Source organism: Muntiacus reevesi, chromosome 3, assembly GCF_963930625.1.
Source record: "Muntiacus reevesi chromosome 3, mMunRee1.1, whole genome shotgun sequence".
NCBI lineage: Eukaryota > Metazoa > Chordata > Mammalia > Artiodactyla > Cervidae > Muntiacus > Muntiacus reevesi.
In genome coordinates this window covers 88,283,588-88,297,695 of record NC_089251.1, presented here as the reverse complement: position 1 = coordinate 88,297,695, position 14,108 = coordinate 88,283,588, and the positions used below count along the sequence as shown (strand labels likewise).

Sequence of the window (14,108 nt, the reverse complement as noted above, 5' to 3'; positions counted from 1 at the left end):
CATTTTCCTGTGTCTTCTGCTCTCTCCTCAGCTTTCAACTGCCAGGAGGTAGCAGGGTGGTGGATGGTGGATCTGCATTCTTCACTTACACATACACCACCCAAACACACACACACATATACATACATATGCACACATGGCACACATATAAACACACATACACGGGCTGAAGGTGAAAATGGGAAAAAGCAACACAATTGGGATGGAACAGTCCATTTACAAGGTAACTGACATCTCGTAAATGGCCCACTGGTGAGATAGGGGACAAATACATAATTAGATTTTTATATGTTAAAGAAAATGTGATCCATTTCAGTAAGATGGTAACCCTCTGAGGTGATGGGGGAGTGAGCAGTGAGAATCTACCGTCATCCTCAGAGCTGACTTCAGGAGGCCTGCCTTGACCAGCCAGGGTGGGTATTGATTCTGCCTCATTGGTCACCCCATGAGGGTGGGGACTTGGGGCTGCGTGGCTCCCCTGGCACACCTCACTCCCAGGTCTTGGCTCACAAGCACAGGCACCCCCTGACACAGTGTTCGTTTCTCCTGGGAGTTACGGTCTCATCGTAAAGCGGCGCATTGGCTTATAGAGCAATTTTGGCGAAGTCAGCCCTGAACCTGATCAGCTCAGGGGAGCATGAATCCAATCACCTAGGGGTGAGATCTTGGATCAAGCTGGGTCCTATTGGTATTTTCTGACATAACTTCTGACACCAGATGTGTGGTGTTTTCTGAGACCAACCAGTTCTCTGACATCAGCTTGAGTGTCTACTGCTGCTGCTAAGTCACTTCAGTCGTGTCCAACTCTGTGCGACCCCATAGGCAGCAGCCCACCAGGCTCCCCCATCCCTGGGATTCTCCAGGCAAGAACACTGGAGTGGGTTGCCATTTCCTTCTCCAATGCATGAAAGTGAAGTCGCTCAGTTGTGTCTGACCCTCAGCGAGCCCATGGACCGCAGCCTTCCAGACTCCTCTGTCCATGGGATTTTCCAGGCAAGAGTACTGGAGTGGGGTGCCGTTGCCTTCTCCGTGAGTGACTACAATTCAACTCAATTCTGACACTCGCCCATGGAGTGAGTTAGGGGCTCAGTCCCACAAGACAGCCCCAACTTCAGATACCTCGTGCAAGCAGGGTCTCCAAGTGACCACACTTCTGCCCAGCAGACTGCAAATCTGGGGGACCCTTTGCCCCTTCCCAGCTTGATAATTCACTAGAATGACTCACAGAACTCGTGAAAACACTGTACTTACCATCACAGGTTAGATGGAGGATAAAAACAAAGAGCCAGATGAAGAGGAACAGAGGACAAGGTGAAGGACCCAGAGCATGGGGGTCTCTGTCCCCATGGAGTACATGTGCAGTAGCCTTTTGGGTAGGTGGGCTTGTCACCAGCCAGGAAACTTCTTGATGCTCTCTTGTCGTTTATGAGCTCTTATAACCCAACGAGAGAGGTGAGGGATTAGTCTTTCTAAGACTGTCTCCATCTAGAAGCTATCTAGTTGTCTGAGTCCCCTCATCAGCATGAATGCAAATATGGTTCAAAAGGGTTAGTTTTGGGTAACAAAAGACATACTTGTCACAAAGAAAACTCCAATGTTTTTAGGAGCTCTGTTCCAGGGACTGGGACAGAGACCAAATAAGTGTTTTATTCTGTTATAATCCCTTTCCCTTCACGCCCACTGTGAGGTCGTGAGTGGGCAGAGAGTCACCTCAGCCCTTCCCGTGACCTGCAGACACCTGCTGCGCTGAGCCAGCCTCCTCCTTACTAGCCTCCTGTTACTTAAGAGAGTCTGAGGCTGGAATTAAGACTCAGCCATGGGTCACAAGGATGTTTTCCTATGCAAAGTTGAGAAGCAATCCTGAACTCCCTTCTAAGTGGCTGGTGAAAGGTGTCTGTGACTTTGGGGCCGAGGCTAGTGTTTGAGGCTACCCTGGAGTGCAGGGGTGGGGAGGTTGGGGCTGAGGGAAGAAGGAGGATGGCGGGGGGTGGGGGGGGGGCGACTGGCACTTGGGAGCCTTGAGGGGAAGGGCCCAGACGGGGCACTTCTGCAGAGTCAGCAGCGGGGGAAGGCAGAGTTTGTAAGGAGTGACTCGGGAGCATATAAACCCGTATCGCGGCTCCACTTCCCCACTGCTGGTTCACAGCGTGGCAGGGAGCTGCTCTGGAGGATGAAGGAAGCAGAGATGAGGGTTGACCAGGTCCACTTCTGCACAGACAACCCGAGTGTCTCGCTGTCCTCCCAAGGTGAGAAGACTGGGGCCTCAGCCTGTCCTCAGCAGGGCGGGTCTGGCCTGCTGGGCCCTGGCTCCCTGCCGTCTTCCTCAGCCCTTGCCTGGCAGGCTCAGCACCGGCTCGGCTTCCCGAATAAACAGGTGGGGCTGAAGGTGGGTCAGGCAAGGACACAGTGCCTGTGGCCCACGCCGAGGCTTCGCGTGAAATCTCCCCTGACTCTTCCCTGGGGGCTGGCAACCTGGCCAGAGAAGGAGAGTGAACAATGAATTCAGGGGGACCTGGTTTGAAACCCCATCTCTGCACACCGGGCTGGCCCTGTGAAGCCTCGGGAGCGCCGGGCTGTGATCTCTCCATTCTCTGTATGCTCAGCCCCCAGACTCCCAGGCACAGCCCTGCTTGGGACACCCACGTCAGCTTGTGGGAGCAGCAGCAGCCCCCCAGGGCTGTGAGTGTCGCTCTGGTCAGGATTCACGCAGCAAAGCTGGCCCTGAGATGCTGAGGTCCGGGTTCATGCTGTGAGCCTCCCTCCCTCCCTCCTTTCTGCTTTCGTTCAAACGATACCTTTGTTGTCTTCCATTGCGCCAGGTCCGTGCCCTGTGCGCACCCTCCAGGCTCGGGTGGTGGTCTTTTCGAGCCTTCTGTTGCTACCACAGCTTCCACGAGCCCTGGTGCACGTTCCCAAGTGCTCGTTGCCTTTCTGCAGGGTGAGTGGGGCAAGTGTCCTCAGTCCTAGGGGACAGGCCAGGAGAGTAAGCTGAGTGGCTGCTGCTGTCCAGCCCACACGGCAGCCCCTCCTGGATCCTGGCTTCTCCCCTGCAGGACTGGACCCCGTGGCAGTGGTTCCTGCAGCCCCCAAGATGCCCAGGCGTTTGAAGGCCACCCTGGCCTCTTTGGGTGTGTTCATGGTCTTCTGTCTTGTGACTCTCTTCGTTGTGGGTAAGCTCCTGGGTGACCTGAGCCCCTCTGGCTTTCTCTCCTTCCTGCACACAGGCCCCGAAGAGCCCCAGACACTCCCCTTCTACTCCCGGGGGGTCACTCCACCTCCAGTCCCAGGCCCAAACCAGGGCTTTCCTGGGACCCAACCAAGGTTGTTGTCCAAGGGGAGGTTCCCAAGGGATGAGGCCTGTGAGGGGAACTCTTAGGGGGTCGTGGTGCCATCTCCTCCACCTCCTTCTGGAGCCCTGACTCGGGGTGGGGCAGCCTGGGGATTGTGTTGATGTGGGAATGGGGTATCTCAGCCCTACAGCATCCAAGACCTGCACTGGAGACATCCGCCTACTTCCAAGAGCTTCTGGGGGACAACCATACTGGGCAGTTTCTCAAGGAACCCGACTGTAAGTAGCCGCAGTGGGGGAGGGGAGGGAGCCAGAACCCGGGATGCTCAGACCCCCGGACACATTTCTTCCTCCTCAATGTCCTCAGGCCCCTAAATGGTTTCCGTTCTCCTCACAGAAAGCCAGTATCTTTCTTTTAAATGGCTTTTTTTTTTTTTTTTTGAGGTACAATTGACACGTAATAAAGTATACATATTTAAAGCGTACAACCTAAGTTTTGACAAATATATAGAGGCATGAAACATCACAATCAAGATAATGGACGGGACATACTCAACCTTCTGCCCCCAAAGTTCACTCCTGGCCTTGACCATCCTGCCTCTCTCCTCCTCCCATTGTTCCCAGGCCACCACTGATCTGCTTGCTGGGATACAGATGGCTTGACTTTTTCTAGAGTTTTATATAAAGAGATCTAGAGTATGTACTCTTTTTTGACCTTTGTCAGTCATGTGATTTACCAACTTTTTTTTAGTCTATGGCTTCTCTTTTCATTGTCTTAACAAGATTTAAGTTTTGGTGAAGTCTGATTTATCCATCTTATCTCTTTTATGGATTGGCCTTTTGGTCTGGTATCTAAGAAATCTTTGCCTATACCAAGGTCACAAAGACATGCCCTCAAGTTTGCTTCTGGAAGTTTTGTAGTTTGGGGGTTTTACATTTAGGTCTATGATTAATTTTGAGTTAATGTTTTGAATATTGATGCAAGATATGGACTGAAGTTCATTTTTTCTTTTTGCAAATGGGTGTACAGTCGTTTCAGCACCATCAGTCGAAAAAGTTATCCTTTCTCCTTTGTATCTTTGTTGGAAGCCAATTGTCCATATTTGTGTGGATTCTCTCTTCTGTCCCATTGATTTAAGGCCCTCCTGGTCTTACCGCAGCACAGTGGCTCAGGTCTCACATACCTACCTAGGCAGGGCTTTAGAAGTAGGGCAGGAGTCCTCCAGAAAGTGTCTCTGCTTATTTGGGTCCTTCTCCCTGTTTCTGAAAGGAGGCTGGAATGGGTGCCTCACACCGTGAATGTCTGAGCTCACATTTTAGCTCATGGGTGCACAGAGGGTGCAGCTAGATGCAGGGGGTTTGGTGGGATGCTGCAGAATTTCCTTGAATGACCCAATGACCAAAACCTTTCATTAGAGTCTCCCATATCCTCAAATGGTTTGACAGGGACCCTTGCACTTTGTAGCACTGGAGGTAGCACTGGAGGTGTAGCAGGTCAGGGTTCAGTGTCATTGGAGGACTTCTACATGGCCCTGTACATTGAGCAGAATACTTCGTCCATGGGTACCTATTTTATTTTGCTTCTGTTTTCTTCCCCCCATGGATTTTTGATCAGAAAATGTCTATGTTTGTGGCCTACATAGCTTTTAGGAAGTCATAATTGTGAATCAAGAGGCTTCATGCTTGGTGTATAAATATAGCATTGGACTAAACATGGGCTTGATTCATAACTGTTGTCTTTCCATAATGACCTATTAATATCTAGTGGTGAAACTTCAGTGGAATTAAACATCAACAGCTCTCAGTGATCTAATCAGTTATTTTCAAGTTCAATTACAATGGCAGAATAATCCATTAGCCAAGTATTTCAATCCTTCTGCTTCCTGGTTTACTAAGCAGACCTTTATTTCATTTTTGGCTTTACATTCTCAGATGGTCCAGCCCCAGGGCCTGGGTGGTTATAGGCTGCTTGAGGAGAGCTCAGGGTTGTGCTGCAGACATTTACCTTGGAGATTTTAATTGCTTCCCTACATGATGGGCCTCTTTGGCTGCTTTCTCCATTTCCTCCCTCCAGATCCCTACCACTCAGTCAGGGTGGTGGACCTCCGAGAGACTGTCCGACAGTTTAAAGGACATATGGAGAACACCAGCACCTGGAGCGTGGAAATCCAGCTATTGACGTGCAGAGTGGACAATGTCAGTTCTCAGATCCAGATGCTCGGCGGTGATCTGGAAAGTGCCAGTGCTGACATCCAGATGCTAAAAGGCCTCCTGAAGGACACCAGTACCTTGAGTTTCCAGACCCAGCTGTTAAAGAGTTCCTTGGAGGAGACCACTTCTGAGATTCAGAAGCTACAGGGAGATCTAGAAGAGGCAAATGCTTCAAATTCCCAGATCCAGAGTTTCTTTAAAAGCAGTTTAGAAAACACTAGCATTGAGCTCCATGTGTTAAGCAGAGGCTTAGAAAATGCCAACACGGAGATCCACCTGTTGAAGGCAGGATTAGAAACGGCAAACGCTGAGGTCCGATTGGCAAACAGTAGTTTAAAGAATGTTAATGCCCAGATCCATGTTTTAAGAGGTGATCTGGATAGTGTCAGTGATTTAAGGGCCCACCATCAGGTTTTAAGGAGTAATTTAGAAAGTACCACTGCTGAGATGCAGAGGTTAAAGGGAAGTCTGCAAGATGCAAATGTTTTAAACTCTCAGACCCAGACCTTTATAAGAGGCAGTTTAGACAACACCAGTGCTCAGATCCAGGTGTTAAGAAGTCATTTGGAAAGGGCTGGAGGTGAGATTCACTTGTTAAAAAGAGATTTGGAAAATGTCACTGCCCAGACCCAAACAGCAAACAGTCTCCTGGAGCAGACAGATGCTGAGATGACAGTATTAAAAACAGAGCTGAAAAGCGCCATTGCCTTAGGTTCCAAGATTCAGGTGTTAAATGGTCTTTTGAGAAATGCCAGCCAAGAGATACAGACCTTAAAACAAGGAATGAAGGATGCCGCAGCCTTACATTCCCAGACCCAAATGTTAGAGAGAAGTCTGCAGGAGGCCAGAACTGAGATCAAGACATTAAGAGAGGATTTGGGGAACACCAAAGCCCTGACGACAACAATCCAGGAGCAGCAGAGAAGCCTGGAGGGCTTCCGCACAGCCTTGGCTTCACAGGAGCAGCAGCTCCAGAGGACCCACAGTAAGTGCAGCGAGGGGGCCGGGGAGGGCAGAGCCTCCTGTCTCTTCGGCCTTTTGCTTATTTCAACATGCATCCCCGGGAAGGAGTGTGGGTGCTGGAGAGGGGCCGGATCCAACTAAAGGTGATGTAATCCCTGCTTACTCTCTGACCAGAGTGACAAAACCTACATCGGGGAAACAAATGCGGTCTGGTGTATAATAGGGACAGAGGGTGCTAGCAGGGCCAGACAGCCTGATTTCCAACTTCTGACTAGCCCAGATGCTGTGGTTTTTCTCAAGCTGTTCACCTTCTCTGAGCTTCCCTTTTCTCACCTGCAAAGTGGGGAAAATAATACTTGCTCCCCAGTGAGGATCAAATGGCTTAACACATATAAAGCATTTAACCAAGTACAGCATTCCTGTATACATCTGACAAAATTTTCCTGAGGCCCTAGGATGTGTCAGGATCATAAAGATTAACAAAATGTGATGCCTGCCCTTGAAGCTTATCGGTGGGTGGAGCAGCCTTGCACAAAAGGCCTGAGAGGTGCAATGTTGGGAGTATGTCTAAAAACTGCGGGGTGGGGAGGAGCAAAAAAAGGACAAGAAGGGGTCTTCTCAGGGCTGATGTCCTTTGGTGCAGACAAGGATCTTCCAAGGAGGGAGGCAATTTTCTGGGGGAGAAAAGATCAAAGATGCTTCAGTGGGAATTTGACCTTTGAACTGAGGCCTGAAGGATGAGTAGGTGTTTTCCAAGCAGATAGGATAAGGGAACAGCAGGTCACAGGCTTGGAGATGTGAATCTTGAGGTTCAGGAAACTTTTGGCAGGTCTGTCTGACTGGACCATGGCCACAAGGGCAGTTGAGGAGATGCAGGCTGAAAAGACAGTAGGTAAGGGTCAGAGCAGTGGCTTTCAAACATGTAATCACAGCATAAAATTCATTTTACATCATGTTGTTTGTTGTTCAGTTGCTCAGTCATATCTGACTCTTTATGACCCCATGGACAGGCTTCCCTGTCCTTCACCATCTCCCAGAGTTTGCTCAGACTCATATCCATTGAGTCAATGATGCCATCCAACCATCCCTAGTATAATTATGTGTCTTTCTCTCTCACATACACATTTCAAAACGCAAAGCTTTTACCACATGAATGCACTCATATTTTATTGTCTAGTCTCCAAACTCCCTCTTCCCTCAAGAACTTCAACAAAATCCACCAGTGGGTTGATGATGGCAGTTGAAAAAACACCTTGTGAGAAAGGGAGGCAGCTCTGCAGAGACACCAGCTACATGTGGAATGGCTCTGAGTTTGGGTTTCATCCTTTTGGAAATGAGTATTTGTCGAAGAATTTCAAGGAGGCTGACTGGATGGGTCTATAGGCTGAGACAGGGAATAAAAGGAGAAGACAAGCTGTGAGGTTTGAGCATGCTGAATCTGAGACGCCATGGGGGTATTCAAGCGGCCATCACCTGGGGGCTGTCGGGGTGTAGGGGAGCAGTCCTGCTGCAGACAGAGATGCGGGACCCCTGGGTATGTTGGTTCTGGTTGTGGCGGTGGGAGTGCAGGAGTTTGCATGAGATGAGATGCTGCGTGAGGAGGAAGCTGAGGGTGGAAACAGGAAGTCAACTTTTAGGTGGCAAGAAGGGAAAGAAGTGTTTTTGAAGGAGACTGGAGAAGACAATCTCAGAGGCAGGAGGAGAATTCGGAAGTGGGCAGTTGAGGAAGTCAAGGAAGGAGAGCATTTCATGAACAGAGTGGCTGGTTCTGGCAAATGTCTCAGAGCCCCAGGTAAAGAAACCGATAAGCACCCACTAACTCTGGGCAGTTAGCAAGTCATTGGAATAAAGTTTCAGTGGAGAGTTGTATGTGGCCTGGAGGCCAGGCCACAGTCAGTGGGAAGTGAGAGATGAAGGTGCCCCAGTCCTTTAAGGGCCTTGGTTGAGAAGAGAAGACGGATAAGGCTGAGGTGAGGGAGATGGGAAGGTAGAAGCAGGGGTTAAAAACAACCTGTGCTATCCATACTTATATTTCAAAACCTACACATTAATTGTAGATGTGGCAAATATTGAAAAAGAGAAAGATGAGAATAAGACAACTTGCATTTACAATTTGCATTTGTAAAACGTCTATTGAAAAAATAACCCACTGCTAATATTTTGGTGAAATTCCTTGAGAGGGCTGGTCTAGGTTAGGCTAGGCTTGATCTGAGGGTGAGACAAAGGCACCAGCAAAGAGGGAGAAGATTGAAGGAGAGAGAAAAAGAGGGTGGGGGAGGGGTTGGGGAGACAGTGTTGGAACCTGGGACAGAGAGAGAGAGGAGAGAATGAAAAGCACAGCAGAGTGATTGGCCTTGAAGGACTGGGGCAGTACATGAACCTCTGAGGCTGGGAGCAGAGGAGGTGTGGAAGAGGACGTTCACCCAGGTTTGCAGATGCGGGTACAAGACAATGAGGGAGCAGATATTTAGTGATATCTTTGTGGAGTAAGAGGTTCCTGGTCAAAGGTGACAGAAGAGGGAGAGTGCTGTGAGGGAGGGGGCCATTTGGAGCAACTGCTGAAATATGTGGCTGACAAATGAGGGGCTTGGAAGACAGCAAGGACCCGCTCTGCTGTTTCCCTCTGTCCCCATCTGTCTGTTGGAAGCCTGGAAGTCTCCCCTTCTTGACATGTCTCCCATGCCCCTCCTGCTGTCCTCACTCCCTCCGCCCTGCTCCTGTTTTGGTAGGGATGAATGTTTCTCCACCTTGGGGACACAATGGAATCACCCCATGAGTTTTTATAAAACTGAAGCCTGTAACCCACCTCTAGAACTCTAACTTTTCTTTGGGAGGGCAGGCATTTATTCTGGGATGCAGCTTAGAATCAGAATTAAAAAAAAAGAAACATCTCCCTAGGTGGTTCTAATGGTCAGTTAGAGCTAAGAACCATTAGTTTAATTTTTTTCTTAGAGGGCCAAACAGTTGATGTGTTGAGCTTCTGGCTGAACAGTCTCTGTTGCAACATCTCTGCTGTTGTAATGATTAAGCAGCCGAAGACCATCTGTCAACTGAAGGGCATGGCATGTTCCATAGGTATACAAATTCTGTAAAGGAACTATCCTTCAATTAAAAAATAAATAAGTTTAAAATTAAAAAAAACTTCATATGTGCAAAGAAGCTGCTGGCAGACTGTAGTCTGCCAATTCTTGGTTTGGACTGCTATTTCTTAGACTTTGGAGTGTGTCAGAATCACCTGGAGAGTTTGTTAAATGAAGATTGTCAAAAAACAATTCTGAATTCAGCTAGGCTGGGGTGAGTCTGAGAACTGGCATTTCTACCAAGCCCCAGGTGCTAATGCTGGTGAACTTGGGACCACACTTTGAAAAATGCTGGTTTACACACTCACCATCTATCATTCAAACATTGGTAACTGCGTTGTAACTGGTGTCTCTGGTCCCATTAAGATTGCCTTCTTCCTGTTTGGCAACCACTCCATCACGAGGCAAATCTGAGCATATCTTCATCTTTCTTCAAACCCTCCAGGGCTTCCCACTGTTCCCAGGAAAAAACCCAAACTCCTTCGCACAGGATGTATGATTTAGCACTGGTGAACCTGTCCAAGTTCATCTCCCATCCTTTGTGCTTTGACCGTGTGTGCGTGCATGCCTAATTGCTTCACTTGTGTTCAACTCTTTGTGACCCTATGGACTGTAACACTTAGGCTCCTCTGTCCATGGGATTCTTCAGGCAAGAATACTGGAGTGGATTGCCATGCCCTCCTTTAGGGGATCTTCCCTACCCAGGGATCGGACTTGCATCTCCTCCATCTCCTGCATTGGCAGACAAGTGCTTTACCACTAGTGCCACCTGGGAAGTCTGTGCATTGGCCATAAAGTACTTGAACAGATCAGGCTGCACCATGCTGTTTCACACCTTTGTGCTTTTGCAACGACTCTCTCCCCTGCCTGGAATTCTCTCCTTGCCCATCTGGCAAACTCTTTCTCAGTCTTTGAAGACTAAGCTCAAGTGAATCCTCACCTAGTGTCCTTCCTGAGCCCTGTTTTCAGCCCAGCTGAAGGAGACCACACCCCCTTTTGTGCCTCTAACATGCCATGGTTTCCAATCAATGCATCTTCAATACCATTTTTATGTCTGTCTCATTTGCTGGACAGTAATTCCCTTGAGGGCATGAATCATGTCTAATTGATCTTTGTATAAAGGTTCCTGATTCATAGAAGTTAAGGTATATTGAATAAAAGAATACATGAATGAATGAGTCTGTTTTGGCACCATTTCAAGAAGCTGTGATTAGGAGGCTGTTAAAGAACAGAGTGTCAGGACAGAGGGGGATGAAATAGTTGAGGGAATCAGGGCTTGTGCTCATAGGATGAGTCATTAGGTTCTGAAATTGTGAGGTCAGGCAGACCAGGGGTTGACAAGGTCCCAAGTGTGGTTCTTGGTGTGGACAGCTGAAGTAGATGGAGGTGAAGTCAAGGGAATGAGTGAAGATACAGGATGGCTGTGAACTCTCCCAGAAATGAAGGGAACGGAGATGCAGGGGACAAGCAGGTGATAGCAATGAGTTGGGAAAGTGAGTAGTATAGCTAGGAAGCAAGAGCCTTGAAAGAGTATGGCTGGGTAGCAGAGCTGACTGAATACCCCTGGAGTGATGGAGCCAGATATCCCGAGCTGCTCTCCTGCTCTGTGGGGTAGTGGGCTGGGGGGTGCAGCCTCCCAGACTGTGGCCCTTTAGCTGACGGCATCAAGTGTTGCAGGGTCTTGTGACCCTCAGTGGTCAGTCCCTGGAGGGAGCAGGATCTTCAGCTAGCTCCTGGTTCTCTCTCCTTCCCCAACTTTGCTCCAGATCAACTTCTCCAGCTGATCACGAAAGACTGGAAGTCCTACAATGGGAACTTGTATTACTTTTCTTCTGCCAAGAAGACGTGGCAGGAGGCTGAGCAGTTCTGTGTGTCCCATGGAGCCCACCTGGCCTCGGTGACCTCGGAGGAGGAGCAGGTCAGAGCTGTGGGCTTGGGGTGCTGCTTCTGGGACTGATGTGGGGTCAGGGGCTTTGTGCTTTGGCCTTCGCCTCTTGGAGTCGGCGTGGCAGTCCTTCACATCTCCTCTGTCAGTCAGGGAGCAAATATTTATTGAATTCTGATGAACATCTTGCACTGGAGGTATAAGCACTGACAGCAAACCCAGTGTCCTCAGTGAATGAGGGAGACCCCAGGGGGGCCAGCAGAAAGGAAGGGCAGAGGGAGGGGCACCAGGTAACTGCCCTCAATGTGCTGGTGCCTCCTTCCCCCTCCCCATTCCCTCGTCTTCCTCTCAGGCCTCCTCTCTAGTTGTCAATCTTGACTTTAATGTCAGTTCATCTCATGGCTATGGAAGGCCCGAGAGCAGACAATGCAGGCTTCTTGGGAAGGTCTGACATATGAGTTTGAGACCATAAAGACAGCTGAGCACTGAAGAATTGATGCTTTCAAATTGTGGTGCTGGAGAAGACTCTTGAGAGTCCTTCAGACTGCAAGGAGATCAAACCAGTCAATCCTAAAGGAAATCAACCCTGAACATTCATCAGAAGGACTGTTGCGGAAGCTGAAGCTCCAATACTTTGGCCACCTGATGCAAAGAGCCAACTCAATTGGAAAAGATCGTGATGCTGGGAAAGGTAGAAGGCAGAGGAGAGGGGGACCTCAGAGGGTGAGATGATTGGATGGGATCACTGACTCAACGGACATGAATCTGAGCAAACTCTGGGAGATAGTGATGACAAGGAGGCCTGGTGTGCTGCAGTCGATGGGGTTGCAAAGAGTCAGACACAATTTACTGACTGAACAACAACAAAGGCAACAGGGCACCAGAGTGGCCCATATGCCAAATGTTCTTTATCAGAATTTACTCAAGTTACTGACAAGGACACACTGTACATTGGCCAGATTTAACTTATAGACCTACCCATCCCTTGGGGTTTTCCTGAGACTGTTCTTGTCTGTCTGTCAAATGACATGCTATTTTGTAAAACACATCTTAAAAAAACCATGGCCAGGTCTGTCTTTGTCCCAGGAAAGCCACAATCATCAGGTAAACATGCAAGAAGCTGAACTTCCCTGAGGTGACCTGTCCGCTGCCCTAGCTCTGGAAGACCAGGGAACACATGGCGGGGGGTGCAGCTCCTGAAGCGGGGGCTTCATGCCGCTGGGGCTGGGGAGAGCACGGCGTGGATTCCTCTTCACATGGCCTGGTGAACAAGCTCCTCACACGAGCTCACAGGACACTGCCTTTTCTCCACAGGCATTTCTGATACAGTTCACGGGTTCCGTTTACCACTGGATTGGCCTCACTGACCGCGGTACGGAGGGCCGCTGGCGCTGGACAGATGACACACCATTCGATCATGCTGGGAGCAGAGCGTGAGTCCTGCCTCTGTCTGGTGCCGTCTTAGGCACTGTCTGGGACAGGTCTGTCTAGAGACTCGGTCCTGTGTGTGTATCCCCGTCCAAGAAGTGTTAGCATTGTGTGTGATCTATGTGTATGATGTGCATGTGTGATGTGTGTATAAGGTGTGTGTATATTTGACTGTGTGGTTGATGTGTGTGGTGTGTGTACAATGTGTGTGTACACCAGCATAGCTGTGATCCTTGCCTGGACCCCTTCACGGGGGCATCAGAATAAGACAGGTCCTGGGGCTGGCAGGCACCCTGCGACGGGGTATTGCTGTTTGGGATTTTTTTTTTTTTTTGGCCTATCCTATACCCTACCACGTAGGCCTTGGCCTGAGGAGCCTTACCCCCATCTGAAGGCACTAAATATGAATTCTGGTGGGGGGGGACTTGTAAGTCTAGACACACTTCCCACCCCTCCATTCTCAGTAATGGAGGACAACCTCAGCAAAGCCACCCTCAGGGCACCTGGGGCCACCAGGGGTCTAGGGACCCATGTCATTTCAGCTCCTCATGCCACAAGCAGGGGGAAGGGACACTTCGTTCACCAAGCAGAATGAAGCCCTCTTGTTGCCAGGTTTTGGGATCAGAATCAGCCGGACAACTGGCCACACGGTATTGAGCGGTCGGAAGACTGTGTCCAAGTGCAGCAGAAGTGGAATGACATATCCTGCTCCGCTCTCTGCAACTGGATCTGCAAGACGCCTGTGGGCCAGCTGTAGCCCAGGGGCAGGTGGGACTGAGGCCCTTCTCCATTATGCCTTGGGAGCCGCTCAATCAACTGGCTCGCTGGGGCCTTCCATTCAGCCTTTGCTTTTCCTGACCTGTCCTTTTGAAATAAATCTTTGGAACATGTTCACCTAACGTGACCCAGCACAACCAGCAGCTTCTCAAGGAAGAAAAAAAGACTTGTGTCTCTATATCCCCTTGGCAACCAGTGCAGGGCTGTCAGATGGTGGCTCCTCAATAAATACTCCAATGAACCAAAGTTTGGACTTGTCTCTGCGACAGCCACCAGGCTCACTTCTCCCTGCTTTGGTTCTCCTTCTCTCAGGGTCCCTTCTGTTCTGAGATAAGGATGTCTTTGTTTAAGGGCTTTATAGCTAGGCCCTTTGAGTTGGTTTGTTGCACACAGCAGAGGTTGACCACAAACTACAATGACTGGGCGGGGTACATGTTCCCAGAAGTCATAGCCACCCAGCTGTTCTCGGCACCTC

At 49.5% G+C, this 14,108-nt stretch overlaps 1 protein-coding gene across 1 annotated transcript; it reads left to right on the top strand.

Annotated features, from left to right (window-relative positions):
- The first annotated feature begins 2,137 nt into the window (after nt 1-2,137).
- Nucleotides 2,138-13,866, top strand: CLEC4F (C-type lectin domain family 4 member F). The gene is made up of 7 exons (XM_065927405.1): nt 2,138-2,246; nt 3,054-3,170; nt 3,473-3,568; nt 5,364-6,485; nt 11,310-11,461; nt 12,743-12,861; nt 13,469-13,866. Exons 1-7 carry the CDS (start codon nt 2,171-2,173, stop codon nt 13,611-13,613), a joined length of 1,827 nt encoding a protein of 608 aa, XP_065783477.1. The 5' UTR covers nt 2,138-2,170; the 3' UTR covers nt 13,614-13,866.
- Nucleotides 13,867-14,108: the final 242 nt, after the last annotated feature.

Bases quoted from the DNA above. Each gene is read 5' to 3' on its own strand.
- CLEC4F (XM_065927405.1), top strand. From the start codon at position 2,171: ATGAAGGAAGCAGAGATGAGGGTTGACCAGGTCCACTTCTGCACAGAC. The intron at 11,462-12,742 runs GTCAGAGCTGTG...TTTTCTCCACAG, and splicing joins TGACCTCGGAGGAGGAGCAG to GCATTTCTGATACAGTTCAC. The intron at 12,862-13,468 runs GTGAGTCCTGCC...TCTTGTTGCCAG, and splicing joins GATCATGCTGGGAGCAGAGC to GTTTTGGGATCAGAATCAGC.